The following is a 23,437-nucleotide window of genomic DNA, read 5'->3' on the forward strand; positions in this document are numbered from 1 at the left end:
TTGTTGGACCCTGTTTGAATGCTCATTTGGTCTTTGCCAGATTCTCCTTTGGACCCTGCTCTGCTGGACACATAGTCTTCGTCAGACACTGCCAGACATAGAACTGGGGATATGGCTTTGGCGCCCCTCTCTGTTTCCAACTGTTGCCTTTAGTTGAAGTCTTTGGCTATCTCTTTCTCATAAGAAGAAAGCACTTTGCAATGCTCTGAAAAGGCAGAGACTTTTTAAAATAGCTTTTTTAGGAAGGTAGTCCTCTTCAGCCATAGGAACCACAAGAGTTAGAGAGTAGGCTGGGGAGAACATCTTCCAGACTGATTTTCAGCTCCAGACTAAACTATTTTGAACAATGTTTCTCAAACATTTGGTCTCAGGACCACTACATAGTTTAAAAATTATTGAGGAACCCAAGGAGCTTTTGTTTATGTGGGTTATTGACAGTTTCATTATTTGAAATTAAAACTGATAAATTTTTAAAGTTATATATTAATTCATTTAAATGAACAATCATAAAACTATTACATTACATGTACATTACATGTCATTACATTTTTAAATGAAAAATAACTATTTTCAAAACAAAAATACTTAGAAGAATGGCATTGTTTTACGTATTTTTTTTACAAAATTTATTTAATGTATACTCTAATAAAAGACAGCTGGATTCTCATATCTGCTTCTGCAATCAATTTATTGTGACATGTTATTTTGATTGAAATGATGAAAAAAAATCTGGCCTCACCCATATATGTACTTGGAAAATTGCTGTAGTTGCATTTTAATAGATATTCAGTCTTTTACATTAGTTTTATACATGTATTTTATATATGTAGTTGTATTTATATATATGCATAAATATGGAGTTGTATTTTAGTAGTCAAATAACATCTTAGTATTATTATGAAGTTTTTTTGACCTTACAGACACCTTGAAATGTAATCCAAGACTCTTGGGCCACACTTTGAGAATTTCACAAAGCCACTCCTAGCTATCCAAGCTAAGTAACTAGAGCCCTCAGGCTCAAATCTGTTTTCGTTTCTTCAACTTGATGGGTCCAGAGCTCAGGTTTCTCTGTTAGAGAACTCACTCTAACTTCTGGTAAGCATTCCCTACTATGCCTCTGTTCATTATGTGTGTGTGGGTATATGTGTGTGTATGAATACACATGTATACTCAATAACACATATACGTATGTGTACATATATACACACACCCAATATCTATTCAACAGCTTGTGGTGTGGAGTTCCTTCTTTTTTCAATTCTACCTTGTAGATGAATAGGTGGGAGTGGGATGGGAAAGGGACAGAGTAAGAAGGCAAGGCCTTTGTCTTCTCTACCAGCCCAGCCACATGATTGAAGACATGGCCTTTAAACTTGAAAGGTTTTGAGTTCAATCCACAAACATATATTAAACACTTATTCTATTCCAGGCACTCTACACATTGCTAGGAATACAAAGGCAGAAACCGGTGGAGATTGATGCCTGGTGCCTCTGTGAGGGGCAGGTGGAGGACAGAAGGGTCAGTGTCTCAGTCTCTTGGGAGTCTCTTTAGACACTTTTCAGTTAATTATGGCTCTGCAGTTGCTTCAGGCTCTTCCAGCTTCCAGGAAGATGCCAACCCCACTTCAAGTGGCTGAAGGGAAAGACTCTGAGAAGAAGCCAACATAAGAGGAACTGGCAGTCTCCATCATATCCCTAGACCCAGCATGCTACACTAGAGACTTCAGCTAACTTCCCCTTGAGTGAGATCTGGAACTCTCCCTTGGTTGAGCTGAGTTACCTTGTTCCCAATGGGAGAACCCCTTCATTCTGTATTGTTTGGCACATATTCTCCTATGTATATTTTCTCTTCTTCCTGCTTTGCTATCAACTTGGATAAATGAATTTCTTTGCTAAATTATGTATTCATTGTGAAATTAGTTTTTGGTGTAAAGAGAGTCAAGCCTTGTATATTAAGCTTGGGATCCTGCTCCTCCCACCCCCCATTAAGAGACAGAGATCAGAAATTTAGTTTGATCCTGAAAACCACCCTAGACTAACAATATTTAAGGGAACAGAGAGATACAATTCTAGCCTGGTAACCCCTTTCCCTGAGGCCAAGCTTCTGGCCTCAAACTCCTGCTTCCCCTGTTGGCAGGAATAAAAGTTTCCATTGGACAAGGGTAAAGGGAGAAGAGGCTAGAGATATCTATGCTGCCTCCCTTCAGAGCCACACAGTGATAGCTCCATGATACATGTGGGGACTCACCCAGGGTAACATAATTTGTGTCAGAAGCAAGACCTAAACCTCTAACCATCCTGATTCTTAAGTCACTTTCAAACCATTAAGTCGCACTACCCCTGAGTTAGTGTCTTATCCCCCTACCGGATTGCAGTCAATCAAGGTGCTCTTATTAGGCATTTATTAGTTACCATCAGGAGAAAGAGGCACACTGGATAGAGCGCCAGAGCCAGAAGACTTGAGTTCAAATCCAGCCTCGTACACTTACTAGCTGGGCAAGTCACTTAACCCTGTTTGCCTTATTTCCTCATTTGTAAAATGAGCTGGAGAAGAAAATGGCAAACCATTCCTGTATCTCTTCCAAGAAAACCCCAAATGGGGTTAGGAACAGTCTGACACTCCTGAAAGGACGGGACAACAGGTGTCAATCACTGTGTCGGGCGCTGGGACTACAAAGACAAAAGAAACGATACCTCCTGTCAAGGAGATACATTCTATGTGGGAGACTACTTACATGCATGTTCTGTGCAACTGTGTACAGAATAAATAGCAAGATAATACGAAGGGCACTAGCAATAGGGAGGCTGAGGAAAGGCTTCATGGAGAAGGCTGTGCTTCAGCTGCCTAGTCTTCTAAGTCCCTAGAGGCGTCATCCGACCTTGGCCTCCGCCCCACGCCTAGCGTGAACTCCGGTGCCTAAGAAAGGTGGGAATGCGGTACTCCACCCTAGAGCAGCATCTCATTCAGAGTGAAGAGGTCTCTTCTGCGCCTGCGCCCAAACTCCGGGAGGGTTGGGGGGTGGGGGGTGGGGGAGGCCGAGACTGAGAATGGAATAGTCCCAGCGCCTGTGCGTTCCCGCGCTTCTGTCCCGCCATTGGCTGGCGTTTTGAAACCTCCAAGTAACGTTGGCGCCCCTGGATGACGTAGAAACGGCTCTTTAGAGGCGGGGCTGAGGTTCGGTGGAAGCTGCGACGCAGTGAGCTTCTGCTTGGCTCAGCCTGGGGCCGAGCTGGGCCGGGGAGCAGACGACGTTTCCTCCAGGTGAGCGACTGACCCGGTGCCGGACCTTCCGGCGCGGGCCCGCGCAGCACGAGGCCCGGCGGCGACCCGGGCCAGCCGACGGAGCGTTCCGTTCGCGTCTCCAGAGGCCCCCATTGCCATTAAGGTAACATACAAGTTCCACAGTCAGGCATTGAAGACCCTGCACAGTCTGGTTCCTGACCCCTTTTTCAACCCCCCCCCCCAAAGTTACCTTGTTTAAAGTTTCTCCAAGAAAAATTTCATGAAGTGGGTAGGTACTGAGTGGGATCTTGAGGCTTGGGTAGAATGCGGCTAGAATAGTGGGGAAGGAATTCTAGGCCAGGAGTAGGGAGCACATGGCTTTGTGTGACTGGAGGTAAATTAGGAATAAAAGACTGTCGCTAAAGGATGATAATATGATAGCAAAGATGTGGTAAGGTGAAAGTTTCCACAGCGCAGTCTGCATTTCTGCTAAACTGCACTGCTAGCTTTTTCCTGAATTTGACTTACTACCACCTGCCACCGAGCGTTTGCATAGGCTGTCCCCCATGACATCTCCACCTTTTAGAACCTTCAAGACTTTGCTCTAGTGCCGCCTCCCTCATGTATAGGCATTTCTGGTATTTGTGTCCATCTCCACTCATTTAGAGGTTTTTTTTTTCCCTCCTAACAATTTCGTAGAGTACTTTGCCTAGATCTTTCTCCCTCCCTCCATCACCATCGTTACAGAGGAGGAATAAATTTGTTCTTTAAAGGGTGGTGGAACAAGCACGTGCTGGAAAAAAAATCCTTATTTTACTTGATTATATCTCATTACTTGTCTCAAGGAAAAGTTACTTAATCTCCCCGAGTCTCGGTTTCTTCGTCTTTGAGACTACCTAACTGGATTGTTGTGGGAGTCTGTGTACTTGGATTTTAGTCCTAGCTAGCTTTCTCCCTTAAGTAGTCTTGGGCTACTCTCTCTTTCTTCACTAGATCTCTGTTTCCTCGTTTGTCAAACAAAGGGGTTCTAAAAAGGCCTTTAAGATGTCGCACAACTCTGGATCTCTGTGATTTTATGAAATGATAATGTGGCTGAAAATGCTTTGAAAATTATCTATGCAAATATTAGATGATACAATTATTAAGATAACTATAAATTTTTATCACTTCACAAACTTTAAACACTTGCTATGCTCAAAGCAAGATTCTAAGAATTGAAAGGGGGATATAAAATTAAGACAAGGCACAATTCATACCTTTTTACAATTTAGCTGTATCTTCCCGGGAAAATAAAACACCTAATAGACCTAAAATACCTTTCGTATCTAATCAGCTGTCTGTTATTTTCTGTAAGGAAGCAGACATACAGGGGTGAGGAACATGTGGCTCTCTAGTCCTCAAGTGAGGCCCTTTGACTGAATCTAAACTTCACAGAACAAATCCCCTTAATAAAAGGATACATTCTGTGAAACTTAAACTCAGTCAAAAGGCCTCACTTGAGGCCCTAGAAGGCCTTGAAGTCCCAGGTTCTCCACCTCTGATAGACAATATACTCTGGCAAACAGTTTTAGAAAATATCATTTCCGTATAGCTTTACATTAGTTATAGTTATATTTGAACATGGGTGAATTTTCACAGCACTTAAAATGAAATAATAAATCTATATGTCCAATCTAAGCTAACTTCTTTCTTCTTCCTTTGTACACTTCTCTGATTTTCTCTGCATTCTGTGGATAGAAAGCATTAGCTCTGAAGCACGTGCGATCATTCTACTTCTGGGTTATGTAATTTGTTATGTTGGTTCCCATTCGACCAGTTTCAAATACATAGAATTTGGCTGTAGTCTATCCTATTTCTCTCCATCTTTTTTTTTGTTTTTGTTTTTTGGCTAGGCAATGGGGTTAAGTGACTTGCCTGGGGTCACACAGCTAGCAAGTGTCAAATGTCTGAGGCCGCATTTGAACTCAGGTCCTCCTGACTCCAGGCTCGGTGCTCCATCCACTGCACCACCTAGCGGCCCCTTTCTCTCCATCATTTCCACAAGATTAATGCAAAATATTTTTTGAGAAACTTTCCTAAAATCTTGGTAAAGTATGTGTACAGCATTTTTATGTTCTTCTAGGTTAACCTGTTATAACTCATCTAAAAAAAAGATTTGGTAACTCGATTAGATATGTAGGATGAATGAGAGTGAGGCATCAAGAATGATTTGACTCTTCACTCTCCGCCCTGGGTTACTAGAAGGATGATGGTACCCTTGACAATAATAGGGAAGTTCAGAAGAGTGGCTTTGAGGGAAAAGAGGACAAGTTGTTTCAGACATGTTGAGTTTGAGATGTCTATGAGATACTGAGTCCAAGATGTTCAGTAGGAAGCTGGTATTAGATTGGAACTTTGGAGAGGAATGAGATCTGAATATAAGAACTCTGGGTGTCATCTGCATAGTGGTGGTAATTAAATCCTTGGGAACAGCTGAGGCCACCAATTGAAAAAATGTAAAAGGGGAAGAAGTGTGCCCAGAACAACCTTTGAGTACACTAACAATGGGTATGTCGTGGGTGATGGTCCAGCATAGGAAGTGGAGAAAGAACATTTAGATAAGTGGAGAAACTGTCTAGCAGTCCAGAATGCTGCAGAGAAGTCAAGAAGTTTGAGAACTGGAAAAAGGCCATCAGACTTTCAGTGAAGGTAACTTAGGAGAGAACAATTTCATTTGAATGATGGGGTTGGAAAATGGGTTGTAAAAGGTTCAGAATAGAGGAAAGATCAGTCAGTGGATACTGATAGCACAACCTTTTATCTCATAGGGGTTAAATAAATTTATTTCCCTTAAAAAGTGTGCCTCATACTGAGAAATTTGGGGAAGTACTCCGCTATGTTGGGAAGCCAGGAAGAGAATATAGCATTACCTCACTAACAGGTTGTTGTGGGGGAAAGCTCTTCTTAAACACTAAATAACTGCTGATAAAGTCACTGAGAAAAGTGTACAATTAGTTTTTTAATTCTCATTCTATATTGTTGGATTGCTCTACAAAAAGACTGTACCAATTAAACCTTCTGCCTACAGTGTAATAGAGTGCCAGTTTTCCTATAGCCCCACCAAAACAGAATTTCATCATTTAATTATGTTTGCCACATGGAGGGTTAGGATACCTCATTTTATTTCAAACGTCTCCTGATGATTTTCATTAGTTGGCAGGATTTTTTTGTTTAAAAGTTAAATATTTTCATCTGCTGGTCTCTAAATTTAAAATGTTCCCCAGCTGTGTAAGATCACTGGTTTAAAAAACTATATGAAGCCCCTTTTTGTGTTTGTCTCTCGTAATAGAAGGGTTTCGTTGTTGTTGTTCAATACAGGACCTATATACTCAAAATAGAAGAAAATGAAAAGAAAGGTAACAAAAGTTGGAAACTTTAGATTTAGTCCCAATGAGGAAGCCTTACTTTTGAAGGAAGAATATGAAAGAAGAAGAAAACAAAGATTACTACAGGTATGAGTCATTCTACATTTTTTTGAATTCAAATAAATCTTAAACATAAAATAAAAATAATGTAACATACATAGATACTTATAACTTGTAAAAATAACTGCAAACGCTAGGTGTGGTGTCGACACATACCTGTAATCCCTGCTACTGGGGAGGCTGATGATACTGGATCTCTTGAGTTCTGAGCTTCAGTGGGCTAAGCTATTATGGTGTCCTCATTAAGACTGAAATCTGTATGGTTAGCCTAGTCAGGGTGGGAGGGGTTGAGGAGGAGAAGAATGCTTTAGCCTGCCTGAGAAAGAAAATTTTTTAGGTGTCTACTATTGTGAGCTACTCTAACTACTTTATTATTATTTATTAAGTATTATCTCATTTAAATGCACACAACCAAAGGAGTGGAGTTAGGAGTGTTGAGGGTAGGAACTATTATCTTCAGTTGATAGTTGAGGAAGCTAAGGCAGATGAAGGTTAAGTGACCCAGAGACACACTACTGATAAGTGTTCTGAGACTGGATTTGAACTTGGGTCTTCCTGACTTCAGCCTCAGTGCTGCACTACCTTGAAGTCCCCTAAGGAGGAGGGGTGAACTAAACTCTCATGATCAGTTGTGGGATCATACTTTCCAGGATTCTTCTTCCAGATTGGGTGAGATGAAGAGACCCAGTCCCAAAAAAAAAGAAACCAAACAAAAACAAAACATAGCAATAATATTAGTGTGTTGGTTGGTCTTGGTATTTTTGGTGCAGTTTCTCAAAATGTAGTGGGTTTGACTCTGGCTTTCATAATTCTTTCCCAATTACTTATCCATTTCTTTTACTCTTTCCTACTACCTTCCCCCTCCCATAACTACCACCACTATTGAGCAAGATTTTTTAAAAAAAGAAAAATAAAGCCCTTAAAACAGATGCATAGTTTGGCAAAAAACAAATTCTAGACAAATTTTGAACATTTATCATGTCTTGAAATGTTTATCTTTGTATTTTAAATGTATCTTCTCTCTGGCAGGAGGAAAGTGATGTGTTTTCTTCACTCTTTTAGACTTGTGGCTTATCATGTATGTATGTATGTATATATGTGGCAGAGTTCTAAAGTCTCTCAAAGTTGTTTTTCTCTGTAATGTTATCATTGTATAGATGGTTCTGGTTCTGTTCACTTCACTTAGCATCAGTTCATAGAGGTCTTCCCAGTTTCCTTTGAAGCTATCCATTTCATCATTTCCTATAGCACAATAATAAACATTTATGTGTACCACAGTTTCTTTAGCCATTCTCCAATAGGACAGGCCCTTAAGTTTCAAATTTTCACTACTGCAAAAAGAGATGCTACAAATATTTTTGTTGTAGGTAGAGGTCCTTTTCCATTCTTGATTTCTTTGGGGTGCAGCAGGATCATAGTGTGTGTAAAGTTTGGTAGCTTTTGGGGCATAGTTCAAATTGCTTTTCAGAACAGATGAACTAGTTCCACCAACATTGCTCTATCTAGTGTACTTGTTTTCTCTTAGCCTCTCTAGCATTTGTCATTTCCGTCTGTCATCTTTGCCTAACTGATGGGTGTGAAGTTGGAGCCTCAAAGTTACTTTGATATTTATTTCTCTATTAGTGATTTAGAGCATTTTTCTTTCTTAAGAAATGTTTTTATTGGTGTCTTGTTTTTTTTAAATGGTCATAATTTCCCCCAGTATCTCTTCTCCCAGCTCTCCCAGAGAGCTGTCACAAATAACAAATGATATTTTTTAAAGACAAAAAGAAGAAAAAAAATCAGCATAACTTATTTAATACATTGAAAATGTCTGAAAATATGTACAATATACCACATTAATTGACCTGTACCTCTGCAGAAGGGTAGGGTGGAATTGGCTTCTCATATCTTTTCTTTAGATCCATGCTTATTCTTTGTAATTTTACAGCATTCACCTTTGTTTTGGTAGTAGTAGTTCTTTCCATTTATTGTTGTAGTCATGTATATATTGTGTTCTTGGCTCTTATTATTTGATATCAAGTTCAAGTAGATGTTTCCATGCTCCTTTGTATTTATCATATTCATCATTTCTTATAGTAAAACAATATTCCATTCATTCACATATCACAATTTGTTTAGTCATTCACCACTTGATGGGTTATCTTCTTTGTGTACAATTTTTTGCTATTACAAAAAAGTTCTGCTACAACTATTTTGGCATACATTCCCGAATTGGTAAATGGTCAAAGGATATGAACGGAGAGTTCTCGGATGAAGAAATTAAAGCCATCTATAATGATATGAAAAAATGCTCTAAATCACTATTGATTAGAGAAATGCAAATCAAAACAACTCTGAGGTACCATATCACACCCATCAGATTGGCCAACATGACAAAACAGGAAAATGATAAATGTTGGAGAAGATGTGGGAAAATTGGAACACTAATGCATTGTTGGTGGAGTTGTGAAATGATCCAACCGTTTTGGAGAGCAATTTGGAACCATGCCCAAAGGGCTATAAAAAATGTGCGTACCTTTTGACCCATCAATAGCACTTCTAGGGCTATATCCCAAAGAGATCATGCAAATGGGAAAAGGACCCACATGTACAAAAATATTCATAGCAGCTCTTTTTGTGGTGCCAAAGAATTAGAAATTGAGAGGATGCCCATCAGTTGGAGAATGGCTGAGCAAGTTGTGGTATATGAATGTGATGGAATACTATTGTGCTATGAGAAAGATTGAACAGGCTGACTTCAGAAAAACCTGGAAAGAGTTGTATGGTCTGATGCCGAGTAAAGTGAACAGAACCAGGAGAACATTGTACACGATAACAGCTGCGTTGTGTGATGACTAATATTGATAAACTTAACCCTTCTCAGCAATACAAGGATCTAACACATCTCCAGAGGCCTTGTGATGGAAAATGCTATCCACATTCAAAGAAAGAACTATGGAGGTTGAATTGCTATTTTTTTTCTCTTCTGTTGAGTTTTGTTTCCTCTTTCTGATGGTTCCTCCTATTGGTTTTTATTTTTACTTACAACATCACTAATGTGAAAATATGTTTAATATGAATGTAATGTATAGCCTATATCAGATTGTGTGACCTCTTGGGGAGGGTGGTGGGGAGGAAGGGGGAGAAAAATTTTAAACTCAAAAGCATGCAGAAGTGATTATTGATAAATCAAAATAAAGTAGTATAAAAATAAAATAAATTAAATTAATATTTCAGCATATAAGAAGACTGATTTCTTATCAGTTACCTCCTAGGAGTACAAGCTTATTAGTGGAATCTCTGAGTCAAAGGGTAAGGACATTTTAGTCACTATATTTGCGTAATTCCAAATTGCTTTCATTTAAACCAAGCAAGAAGACTTAAATTAGATGTAAGAAAAACTTACTGGAAGGATTATTAGACACCCAGCAGATTGTTAAAAAAAGGTTTGTAGAAGCCTCTTTCCTGGGATTCTTTAGAATAAGATAGATACTACGTTTGTATATGATGATTTTGGCATTGTTTTGCAAGGAGTTTTCTTTGAAACTTATTTGCTTGACCATGGACCATGCCTGCCACATTGTTTTCCCTATCAGGATAAGAGAGTGACAATGGCAGTTTTCTGGTGGGAATTCCCACTTCTTTCCTTAACTTAAATTTTTCCTTTTTTGAATTTTTTTTCATTGCTGTGAATTTTCTTTAGATGTTCGGGTATTATATTGCATTTTAGACATCCAGGGTAATACATTTCTTTTTTTGTTTTTTGTTTTTGTTTTGTTTTTTGGTGAGGCAATTGGGGTTAAGTGACTTGCGCAGTCACACAGCTAGTGAGTGTTAGGTGTCTGAGGTCAGATTTGAACTCAGGTTCTCCTGACTCTAGGGCTGGTGCTCTATCCACTGCACCACCTAGCTGCCCCTGGATAGTACATTTCTTAAAGAAAATTCATTTCTGATGATTGGGGGTCAAAATATTCTATTGTCTTTTACCCAATCTAATTAATACTTAATTCTTTCCTTAGGTTAGAGAACAGGAAAGATGCATCGCTTTGCAGATAAGACAAGAAGTAAAGCAGAGGAGAGATCAGCACCTCCATCATTTGGCAGAAGAGTTGAGGTTAGAATGGCAAAAGACACAAGAACAGAAAATTAAAGAACTGGAAAAACTGTACTTGGCAAGCTTACGATCTGTGGGAGAGGGACATCGTGGTGCCAAGGAAAACGTGAGTAAAAATTTTACCACTCAGATGTTCATGAAGACAAATTTGAGTGCTTGAGCTTTTTGTTGCTACAATTCTATTTTTAAAATAGCATAGCGAGCTTAATTTTCAGTTGGGCAGCCTGAATAATTATATGCTTTCAGTAATCACATATATCTTAGACACATTCAGTGTGACAAATTAAAATTCTTCTTACTAATAAAATACAAAATTGTTATGTGGCAAAAGTATTTATTGAGATAGCATACCAACTGTCTTCCAGGAACTGGGTATGTATTGGTAACTGTTCTCACCAAAACCAACACCTCTATGTGTACCCTTGGGCCCATCCCCTTCTCTTTTCTACAGCAGATTGTGCCTTCTGTCATCCTCTCTTGAGTTATTAGCCTCTCCCTGCCTTACTAGTTCCTTCCATACTGCCTACAAACACATAGAAGTCTTCCTCACTACATCCTGTCATCCACTTCAAGCTGTTGTCCAGTGTCTTTTGTCTCTTTCACAGTCATACTTCTAGAAAAAAGTCCATTATCTCTCCTTACTTGCTTCTTAATCCTCTGCTATCTGGCTTTCGGTCTCAGACTATTAACTGAAACTGTTCTCTCCAAAATGATCAATGATCTCTTACTTGCAAAGTCTAGTGGCCTATTCTCAAGTTTTAACCTTCACGAACCCTCTACTGTATATATGACATTGTCAGTCATCCTTTCCTCTATCATGTCTCTAGGTTTTCTTGATACTGTTCTTTCTCCAATCTCTACCTATCTTCCTGACAGCTCCTCTGTCTCTTCTGCTGGTTCATCGTACCTTATCTTATTTATTGATGTGCCCCAAGGCTGTATCCTGGACACTACTTTCTCTATACCCTCTCATTTGGTTTTTTCATCCTGTCCCAGAAGTTTAATCGTAACCTCCATATATGACATCCAAATCTGTGTGTAGCAAGACCTTCTTTCTCTACTGAGATCTATTTTCACATCTCCATCCACCCGTTTGACATTTCAAAATGTCCTGTTGGCATCTCAAAACAATTTTGTACACAAAACAAAATTCATTATCTATTCCCTTAAACCCTACCTCTTTTCTAAGTTTCTTCATTACTATTGATGGTACCACCATCCTTCCAGTCACCCAATTTCACATTCCTTATACTGCCTCACTCCACATAGCCACTCAGTTGCCAAACCTTTTTGTTTCTGCCTCCATATAAATCTCCCTTTCTGTATTCATACTACCGACACCATAATCCAAGCTGCCATCATTTCTCACCTGGACCACCGCAGTGGCCTCCTAACGGGTATTCGTGCCACTTGTCTCTTCATTCCACTCTCCCTCACAGCTGCTGAAGTTATTTTCCTAAAGCATAAGACTCAGTAAACTTCAAAGCATACCTGTTGCCTTTGGGATCAAATATAAATGTCTCTGTTTGGGTTTTTGTAGCCCTTCACAACCTGATTTCAGTGTTGTTATAAGTTATTTTCTGTACCGTATTCTGTAATCCAACCAAACTGTCCTCCATGTGTTTCATACATAGCACTTCATGGCTATCTCCATTACCTGGAATTATTCTCTTTTCACCTTTGCCTCCTAGAATCCCTTTTTTCCTTCAATATTTGACTCAAGCACTAATTATCTTGTATTTGTTTTTTATATCTTTGTGTATGTCTCCCCTGTTTTATTTTTTGTCTGTATCCTCAGCACCTAGCACAGTGTCTGGCATTAAAATAAATATTTGTTGATTGCTTCTTACTTGAAGGGCTTTAAATAATGTGAAATCAGTCTCTTATTCAGTCAAGATAACTAAGGAAGTTGAAGTTCCCTTAGTTGAAATTTTTTTAGACTGCACTGCTGCTTAACATGTTGCTTATTCATTAAATAGACACTTTCCTATTCTTTCTAATTTCTAATTAGCTATTCGCGATTACTTGTTTTGACTTAACAGTCCCATAACATAAATGTTGTTGACTTAACAGCTTTTTAAAAAGCTTTTTCCTGGCCCCCTCCATATCTACAGTGACTCACAATCTTACTACTATTTGCTCTTTCAGTAAGTAAGTATGACAGCAATCATATGTGCTTGAATTTAACTCAAACAGAATATATTGAAAACATGAAGAGATATGCCTTACCTGTTATTTAATATGTTGGCTTTAAGAATGTACAAATTTGTATGAGTCTCATTTACTTGAGTCTTTATGTGACTTCATCTCAGAACTCATTATTTCTTTGTGAATTATGATGAGAAAATAATATTTTGTGGGCCTCACAGCAAGTCATAAAGAACAAAGGGAATTGATTATGAAGGAGATAGTTCTGTTTCTGTAGATAGGAAGGAATATTTTAAAAGAATATGACTGTTAAATAAGTAATTTTAAAAAGCTGAGTATAGTAGTGGTTTTTATTATTCTACATATCATCATTAACTTCACTTTTTAATGTTTTGAGAAAGAAGAAATTTTTAAAAAATTTTTAGTTTCAAGTAAGACATGTTTCATTTGGTCATGCTTTAATGTATTCTTTTGTTGTAACATTTTAAATTGACTTAAATTAATTTTAGGCTCCTGATATAGATGATTTGATAAAGCAAAGAGAGGAAAGGCAACAAAGAGCGGAGGAAAGAGGCCAGGAAGCATTGAAAAAAGTGAAAAATGAAAAAGAAAACCTATTGAAACAGAAAACATGGTAAAGTAGCATTTTTAATGTCCTATATTTTTGTAGAAGAAAAAAATGACAAGAATGCTTTTAATTGTGTGACTCAAGTTAACACAAAATTAAGTAATTTATGTGTAAATACAAAATGGTAACTACAGAAAATGAGGCCACCGAATATCATGTATTCTTTTTAACTTTTTTCAGTTAGCAAGAATTTATCTTCTGTCTTCTCCTCCCCAATGAAAAAAGAAAGATAAAATCCTTGTAACAAATAAGCATAGTCAAGTAAAACAAATTCCTGCATTAGCCATATCCAAAAATGTATGCTTTGTTCTGCATTCTGTAGAGTCTATTTTCTCCATCAGAGGTAGGATTGCTTGCTTCATATTCGGTCCCCTGGAGTTGTGACTGATCACTGCGTTGATCAAGTTCTTAAGTGTTTGAGTTTATTTTTGTGGTATTGTTATTACAAAATTTTTCTCCAGTTATGCTCATTTCCCCAGGTTTCACTAAAAGTCCCCCCCCCATCATTTCTTACAGTGCAACGATATTCTGATACATTTGTATATCATACTATTTTCAGCCATTCCCAAGTAGTTGGGTACCTTCTTAGTTTCCAGTTCTTTGTCACTACAAAAAACTGCTGTTTTTGTATACATGGATCCTTTTCCTCTTTTTTTGATCTCTTTGGGATGTATGTCTATGAACACTTTAGTGACTTTTGGGACGTAGTTCCAAAGAGCTTTGTCTTTATGCCCTCACAACAGAGGTTCATACCTGTTTAAGTATATCTTTGTCAATCAGTATTTTTATTCCTATAATGTCATAATTAGGAAAGACTTTTTAAAAAGGTCATGTGGTCTATGAATTCCCTCTGCAATATCCCCAATAAGTTAAGTTGTCATCGAGGCTGTTTTAACACATATAGTGACAGTCATTCTTTTTTTTTTTTTTAAATTATTGATGTTTTTTTTTTATATCACCTAAGAGATCATTCTTAAGACAAAGCTCATTCCAATTTTTAAGTGATAGTCTTTATTAGGGACTTCTTCCTTAACTACTAAATAATTAGAAAAAATAACACAGATGTTATTACTGTTTAAAAAGGTGACCAAGAGAACATGAATAACTATAAAGACGTTTAAAATCATTCTTTTAAAAAATCTATACACATATCAAGGATATTCTTGATGAAAGTAGGAGAAAGCAATAGTAAAGTTTTTTAAAATGATTCTCTATAGTAAACCTTATTTCATAGTCACACAATTGTCTGAAAGGTACAAAGAATACAGTATACTACTGGGCTTATTTTTTTGTTTAAAACATAATCATAAGACCATAATATATAATCTGATGGGGTAAAATACAGTCTTAAAGGCTTCCCAAGGTAGCCTTTCCTAAAATACACATCACTTAAAGGCTGACCAAGGTACACATCACTCATGTGTATGTCAGGACCATGTAAGATTCTTTTTGTTAGGTTAACAACAGAGATAACTTGGGTCCTCTGACCATTAATCCCAAGTGAAATTTAAAGCAGGGATTATATGGGCTAGCTCAGGAAGTTTGCCATTGTCAGAGATGACATCCAGGACAGTATCCAGATGGAAAAGGATTCCCTTTGGGTGGTGACAGCTTTGTGCTGATTGCACTAATCCATAGAATGGTAGTCTCCTACATGAGATCCGGAATCACTCAAAAAAGTAACCCAGGGGCCAGCTAGGTGGCACAGTGAATAGAGCACCAGCCCTGGAGTCAGGAGGACCTGAGTTCAAATTCAGCCTCAGACACATAACGCTCACTAGCTGTGTGACTGGACAAATCACTTAACCCCAATTGCCTCACCAAAAAAAAAAAAAAAAAGAGTAACCTGATAGAACAGGAAAGAACAAATGAATGTCTATTGTCCAAATTATAATATGTAGTTGGATAGAGAGCCCAATGACCAGTCTCCATACATAGAACCAATGCTGAAGGTAGACACAAAGCTGAGCTTGTAATTGAGTAAGAAGGAGAAAGGGCATAGAATTAAATTGAATTCAGAAAATTGCTATTCTCTACAGTCTCAGGCTCCTCCATCAAGCACAGACTCATATTTTTAGCTATAATCTTCTGGTTCAGGTTTTTTTTTTTTTCCACTGTGAATAATAGAATTTACCACAATCTCCAAAGAATCAGAATTGCAGGTGACACAAACAGAAATGAGGAGATGGAGGGTGGGTGTGAGTAGGCTTTAGTATTCTAGTATCAAAGATCTAGTAATACGTAGTAGTAAAATGACAATCATTTGGGAGCTGGATGACCAGAAAAGGAGGCTAGGCTGGTCAGATCTCCAGAGTGAGGAATGCCAAGTGCACCCCTGTAAAATATCTAGAGAAGTATTTCAGCTTGAGGATTAAGAATTTGTTGTTGCATGTAGATCAAGTTCTCAAGATGTGAGGTCTGGATAGGTTGTGATTTCTCTACCTTTGGCAGAAACTTGCATGGATGAGAATACAGATCTGCTGAAATAAAAAAATTCGTTCTTATACTGAAATGCACATTTAAATAAAAAGAAAAATAATGACATTTAAAAAACCTTTCTCATATTGAGCTAGAAATTAGTTTTATATATGTCTGTCTCCCTGTAACTCCTCATTCATCCTTTGGAACCACGTAGAATAAGTATAATTTCATTTCTACCTGCGTTTCACAGGAAGCTGTTGTGTTTTCCCCAAGTTTTTTTCTTTTTTGAGGCTAAATTTTCCTAGTTTCTAACATGGTTTTGAATTCTGACATCATCCTGTCCTTTAGACACGGCCTAGTTCCTGACTGTCTCTCATAAGAGTTACCAGAAACTGAACCAAATATTCCAGGTGTGGTCTGATATTAAAGCGTGTAAGAGAATTGTTGTTACCTTCTCTAAATTTAGATAGTACACTTTCAGGATTTTCGTAACAACTAATCAAGTTGCAGTCTGTTATAACTAATACATATTTAACATATAAAATATGTATATTTGTATATATATGAATAATTTGAGTCCTTTTTTCCCCGTGTTTGCTGGTTATAACTTTCTAATATTTGACATTTTGAGCTTAATTGAATGTACTATTTTGGAAAGAATGCTGGACAGCCTTGGTTCTTTCTAATATGGGTTCTGAAAACCTGGGTTGTTTCTAGTCCTGGCACTGCCATCTGCCACTCAATTGACATTGGTGTTTAGGCCTGTACTCTCTTCAGCTAAGTTCCTTAGGCATTAAAGTAAAAATGCCTACCTTGACTACCTCATAGGGTTGTTACAAAGATCAAATTATATGATATATGTGGATACTCATTGTCAGATATGAAGTGCAATCCAGATATGAGGTGATATGACATTCTGGATCAGAATGTTTTATAGAAAAAAATTGAAGACATACTGTGTCTAGATGTGTTTCAGGCACTGTGTCGTAAGGAATTAGATTAGAAGGCCTCTTGACAGCCTCCTGTTAAACATGTAATCTGATGCAAAAGATTGAACCATTACATTATTTGAACTGATACACAAAATGGTATTGTGAGTAGAGGGGAGAGCTGAATCATGTAGGCCAGGACTCAAGTCCTGCCTCTGACATATACGGGTTGTGTGAACCTGTACAAGTAATTTATTCTCATCTGTCCCAGGCAGCTTCCTCTAAGTTACAAACAAGTTGATCATTTTCATGAGAAGAGGGAATTTCCCCATTGGAAGTTCCTTACACTGATGAAATCTCAGATCCCAGACCCAAAGGGGCCAGTGGAGGGGGGAGGTGCAGGTTGGGAAATTATTTGAACATTCATTTATGACTTGTCGTTTCACTCAAGGTACGTGGAAACTCGTAAGAAAGTACTACTTGAGGAAAAAGAAAGAGCTGCAAAAATTGCAAGTCTGCCACCTCCTCCTCCAAATCCTTTTGAGGTGAGTTATGTGATTTTGAGATGGTTTTTAAAAAAAACCAAAAAACCTGAACTATCATTGTTGCATTTTTCTCTTAGAATATTGTGGAGATGAAAACAACCACGAGTTAAAGGAAAAAGTGGCAAAAGGTTATTAGGAGGGATTATTGACTTTCTTAAAATGTTAATGACTAGTTTCTTTTTTTTTTTTAAATGAGAGTAGACTTCTGTTTTTTGCTATATGCACCTTTGGATATAAATTCTTAGTAATTTTAGTTTCAGTCAATCAGTAAACATTTATTACTTGCCTGCCATGTTCCAGGTGCTCTAGGGATATAAAAAGGAACAGAAGACATTTCCTGCCCTCAAGTAGCTCACAATCTAATAGTTTGATACAAAGGAGAAGTTAGGTTGGTGGAGATTGTCTGTTTTAGCTTTGAATAATTTGAACCCTTTTCCCCTTCCCTCCTTCTTTTATTTTCAGCTCCAATTTCTGTCCCTCCCTTCAGTCCCTTCCCCCACTCAACTATCTCCATTATACACACAAAGTCAGGCAAAACAAATTTTCACATATTAGCCATGTTGGGGGGGGGGGGGCGAGAAAAATAAAGAAAGCTTACTAAATAATTGTTGAATTGAATGGATTATATTAGATTGTTGGTCCTAATGGACACAAACAAGGGAAGAAATAAACTTCCAACAGAAAAGTTTTACATTTTAAAAGCATTATTAGTTTTTCAATTACAAGCTTTTACTCTCCCTCCCACCAACTCTGCCTTTCAACAACGACAAAAAGAAAGATGTAAAAAATTCATTAGAATTATGTGAAAAAGAAATGAAATTAATCAGGAAGAAACTAAATTTAGCATAACCTGGGAAAGTGATTTTTTAAAATATAAAGTTATATTAAGTGATATTTTTGTTACATAATTACGAACTTGGTTTCACAAAAAGGCATACCACACGTGTGTATGTATATGTGAATTCATTAGCTGAAAGTGTGTGTGTGTGTGTGTGTGTGTGTGTACACACACTATCATGGGATTGTAAGTCTAAAGCTGGACGGGACCTTAGAGGCCATCTAGTCTAAACCCCTCATTTTGCAGTTAAGGAAACTGAGGCCCAGTAAGACTTGTCCAAGGCCACTCACATAGTGTCAAAGGAAGGCTATAAAATTGGGCTGGAACCACAGTATTTTATTTTGTAAAAGAATAAAGGTGTATCTGAGTCTAGTGAGGGGAAAATTCTGGTTGGATAATAAGAGGATGAGGAAGATGGTTCTGGTTAAGGAGGACTCTGGATCATGTGGGGTATTTGTCACGTGTAGTTGTTTTCTTAATTGTACATTAGATTGTGAGTTTTTTGAAGTCAGAGACTATTGCCCGTTTTTTCTATCCCCAGCACTTACCACAGTGGCTGGCTGGCACACAGTAGACACCTAATAAATGTTATTTAATTGATTGATTGTTCTTTTATTGTGTTAGGTCTTTGGGATACCTGGTTCTCTCTTCTGCCTCACCCTTTCATGTGACTTCTGTGTGTTCCTTTTAGCTCTTTCAGTATTACATGAAAAAGTTGAGCATGTGCATATATACCTATTTACAAACATATGACTAGGTGACAGATTGACTGTTGTTAAGGCATGGGGAATTGTATGTGTCTGATAATTTAGGCATAAAAACTACTGACTCAAAATTTCATTTGAGAATGTTAATCCTTGAATATACCATATATTTTCCTGTCTTCCTTGAAACAGTGAAAGTCTTTCCCCCGTAATATGCATATAAAATGAACTATTTGGACGTGAGATTTTTTTTTTAATGAGCTAAAATCAGAGGGGCAGGGTAGTATAGTCGATAGAGAACCGGCCTTGGAGTCAGGGAGACTTGAGTTCGTGTCCCATCCCTCACAAGTATCAGTGTCCAGGATGGTAGTTACAGAACAGCTGCTGGTCTGCCTAGGTATAGAGTCCTCGATGTAAATTCCTTATACCAGTGAAATCACCAGTCTGGACCTCCAAAAGACCCCAAATCACTGGTCTGGACTCCCCCCCCCAAGAAAAAACCCATACTTAAATTTTTCTGTTAGAGAACTACTTACACTGCAGAGGTTAATTCAGAGTAGTCAGGTTTGTTCTTTATGCTGCACTTAGCCCAGATATAGGAATAGAGTAACAGAATCCCTTAAAGATGGCCGACACTGTTGTCTAATTCACATCAAAGGTTCTTGGCAATTTGTCCATGAAAGAACTTGTTCCAGCTGTATTAAGTCTGTACAGTAAGTAACCAACCAGAATTCAAATAGCCAAAGAATTCTGATAGACTTTTGTTTATAGTGCCTTACATTGCTTATTATTCATAATAATGATTTGGAGATGCTGCTGTGTCCCAAATAGATTGCTGGATCAAGTAAGAAAAATCTATTACCTTATATATTTATGTATGTTTACCTTAGATATTTATATTGTGCTGTTCATTCTTTTGCATATGTTATCTCATGCAGTTTATAGCTTTGTTAATGTATTAACTAGAGGATTCATACTCCCTAATCATGTGTGTATGTGAAAGTACATGGACACATTAGCTGAAGGTTATTAATGAATCACCATGTGATAATCTAGTTGGTAGCTTTAAGATAGTTATTTCTTATGGTAATGGAATAGCAAATGAAATGGTTAGATTTCATGCTTTATATTTAAATTTATATTTATATTTAAATTTAAAACTTGTTTTATTATTTTTGTGATAACGTAGTAAAGTTTTGGTACATTTCAAAGACTTTATTGTTGGATTTTTCTATTTGTAGGCAGTCCTGACACTTAAGACATGCTGCCTTCCTGGAAAAGGCACAGTAAGTTAAAATTATATAAATTATTTTATTTTCCCTACAGTGATGGCGTGAGGGTAATATTCCTCACGAAAGACCTGATGCTTAGCATTCTTTAGAAATAACGGGGCAACTAGGTGGTACAGTAGATAGAGCAATGGCCCTGGAGTCAGAAGGACCTGAGTTCAAATGCAGTCTCAGACATATAACACTTCCTAGCTGTGTGATTCTGGGCAAGTCTCTTAATCCTAGTTGCCTCGGTTTAAAAAAAAAAAGAAAGAAAGAAAGAACACCATGTTTCATAAACTAAAAAGACATAGTCTATAGCTTTCTTGAATGTATTTGAATCAATTAAATGAGGCAATACAGTAACCAAATGTAACAATATAATAATTCCTCTTGTTTTTATTTTAACAAATTAAAAGATAATGGAACACCTTTTTTCAGCGTCCTAAACTTCAGCAGAGTTTCTTTAGGGAAGTTTTCAAGAAGATTTTTATCAGACTTAGGACTTTGTGTTTTTGAGAAAGTGTAGTAAAGATGTCTGTCTGCTGCTTCTTGCTTGTTCTCAGTTCTCTCCTAGAGTTTTCCAAGCTGGTTCTGCTTCATTTTGCAACCTAATGTTCTATAAGACATAACTGCCTTCAAAATATGTAAATAGCCCTCATTTGCAATACATTTTTTAAAATTTGTGATTCTTTATAATGTTAGTAATTCAGTATCCAAAAATGTCAAGACACTGGCTTGAATGGTGATGATCAGGAAAGAATTTTTCTCAGTTTACATTCTCACAAGTCTCCATTTCATCCATAAGCCCTACCCTTTGACTTAATATGTCAGTTACAATCTTACAAAGCAATGCTCTTTCCTTTATTACCTATTTTTAAGCAATAAACTGCATATGAGGAGCAGCTGGGTAGAAAAATGGATAGATCTCCAGCCTTGAAGTCAGGAGGATATGAATTCAAATCCGGGTCTCAGACACACAACACGTACTAACTGTGTGACCTTGGGCAAGTCACTTAATCCCAATTGCCTGGCAAAGCCAAAAAAAAAAAACTGCATATGACAAAAAGGTACAGATGTATTATGACTTTATAATAAATAATACAAATTTTGGTTTGTTTAAAAACATCAAAATTTATACATACAAATGATTGCTCTTTAAGTGATCCTATTGGGAAGATAAAACTTTTTATTTGTGTGATGCTATCATTGTTTAAATTATTTTTTGGAATTTCTTTTTCAGATTGCCTTTAAAGATATTTTGCTAGATGCTCAATAAAGGATTCTTTTGCCATGAGGTCTTTTCTTTTTTCTACCTTCTTACTTTGTTTGGTTTACTTAGTTCTTCCTTCCCTCTCTTCTGCTTGTTGAGCTGATAGACACACCAGAGTTTTGGTGTTGACTAACCTTCAAGAGACAGTAGGGAGATACACTAGCCAAACTCAGACTGGAAGCCAGGGGGAGTTTTACATAAAATGGCCTTCCGTAAATATTTTATGTTGCAGATGTAGGTGTGAGTAGCTAAATGCTTAGGGGAAGGGAAGGCACATTTATATAGTGCCAGCTGTGTGCCAGGCCCTGTGCTAAGCACTTAACAAATACTATCTCATTTAATCCTCACAACAGCCCTGGGAGGTAGTTGCTATTATTTATCCTCATTTTACAGCTGAGGAAACTGAGTCAGACTGAAGTTGTGACCTGCCTGAGGCCACATAACTTGTAAGCTTAAGATTTGGAATTTGAAATCAGGTCTACCTGACTCCAGACCCAGCTGTCTACTGTGCCCCCTAGCTACTCTAAATAGAAATACTAAGTGGAATTACCTTTAATTTTAATCTCCAATTTTTAAAAACTATCTTTTCAGATTCAAAGAAGCATATATATATATATATGTGTGTGTGTGTGTGTGTGTGTGTGTGTGTGTGTGTATGTGTATATATATATATGTGATCTGTTTTTTTTTTTAATGTGGGTGTAGGTATACATATGTATATGTGTGTGTGTATATAGCTACATGAAGTATACTTACATTTAAATAGTTTTAAATTTAAAAGAGTAAACTTACCTTACAAAATAATTATGCTAATAATACTATTTTGATTTGTTTGTGATCTCATTAGTGTAAGATTCCCTCTACCAGTAGATCGCAATTCATGCTTGCCTTTTCAATTTGTGATTCTTATCTGTGTCCTTCCATAAATCTACCAGAGAGAATCTACTAAGTAAGTTGGACAGCTTATTTAATTTCTTGGTGTCCTCAGCAGTTCTCTAAGACTATAGTTATAGAACTGTTGCTCATCTTTACTTTAGGTCTTTTAATAGTTTGTGCATGCTAGTGTAACAGTCATGCCATATATCTGTTATCTCTTGCTTTTGATATATGCTGGGTGGTACTGAGCCTGGAATCAGGAAGAACCCAGTTCAGATTTGGTCTTAGACACTTATACGCTCTACGACCCTGAGCAAGGCACTTACTTGCCTCAGTTTCCTTATCTGTAAAATGGGGGCAATAACACTTCTTCTCCCCTTCCTCTTTCCTGTCCTTAGGGTTGTTATGAGGATCATATGAGATAATTGTAAAGCACTTAGCACAGTGCTTGGCACGAAATAAGTACTATGTAAATGTTAGCTATTATTGTTGCTATTATTATTTTGGCCCATCTCCTTTTCCAGTCAATATGTGTTTTTGATGTCTTTTATGCCATTTTTAGTGTGTAAGTCATTGTAGTATGTTATTGCCTGGTTACACCGACCATATGTCTTTTTGTTGCCTTGTCACTTGAAATATTGATTATTCTAAGATATTGTTCTTATGATTCTCAGCTGTATAAAGTAACTAAAATAATATTGGTATTAAAAAATATGGGAGAAGCTTAGGATCATTTTCTTAAATGCCATACAACCTATTTAGTACTGGAACTAGGTCTTTGTGTTTCTGTCCAAATATAGGCATTGATGGACTAAAAAGAGCTACCATTCAACTTCCTAATATGAGTGATGTGCATTCTTTATGCATTTTGTTTTTCCTATATGAATTACTAGGACAGTCCCTTTTGAGTGGCTGTGAATTTTACTGTGAAGTCCCTATAGCCCTCAGGACACTGTTCTCCACAAATAGGAACTTCTGGAAATCATTTCATGTGGCTGTGACCATTAACAGCTTAACTTTGGGT

At 37.3% G+C, this 23,437-nt stretch overlaps 1 protein-coding gene across 8 annotated transcripts in view; it reads left to right on the plus strand.

The window, feature by feature from the left end:
- Positions 1 to 3,244: 3,244 nt before the first annotated feature.
- The window catches only part of CEP295 (centrosomal protein 295), an 88,930-nt gene continuing 68,737 nt past the window's right edge, over positions 3,245 to 23,437 (plus strand). For 7 of the 8 annotated variants that reach the window (XR_003568023.1, XM_027849362.1, XM_027849366.1 and 4 more), the window contains exons 1-6: positions 3,309 to 3,386; positions 6,581 to 6,714; positions 10,689 to 10,889; positions 13,441 to 13,565; positions 17,361 to 17,454; positions 20,238 to 20,282. Coding sequence is in view for 7 of the 8 variants with exons in the window: in XM_027849362.1 (XP_027705163.1) it covers positions 6,607 to 6,714; positions 10,689 to 10,889; positions 13,441 to 13,565; positions 17,361 to 17,454; positions 20,238 to 20,282 (573 nt within the window). In the remaining variant the exon portion in view is untranslated. Of the gene's footprint in view, positions 3,263 to 3,308; positions 3,387 to 6,580; positions 6,715 to 10,688; positions 10,890 to 13,440; positions 13,566 to 17,360; positions 17,455 to 20,237; positions 20,283 to 23,437 lie in introns of those variants that run through there. The other variant, XM_027849363.1, reaches the window with a different exon arrangement.

The sequence above is a fragment of the Vombatus ursinus genome, unplaced genomic scaffold (genome assembly GCF_900497805.2).
Source record: "Vombatus ursinus unplaced genomic scaffold, bare-nosed wombat genome assembly UNPS02007344.1, whole genome shotgun sequence".
NCBI lineage: Eukaryota > Metazoa > Chordata > Mammalia > Diprotodontia > Vombatidae > Vombatus > Vombatus ursinus.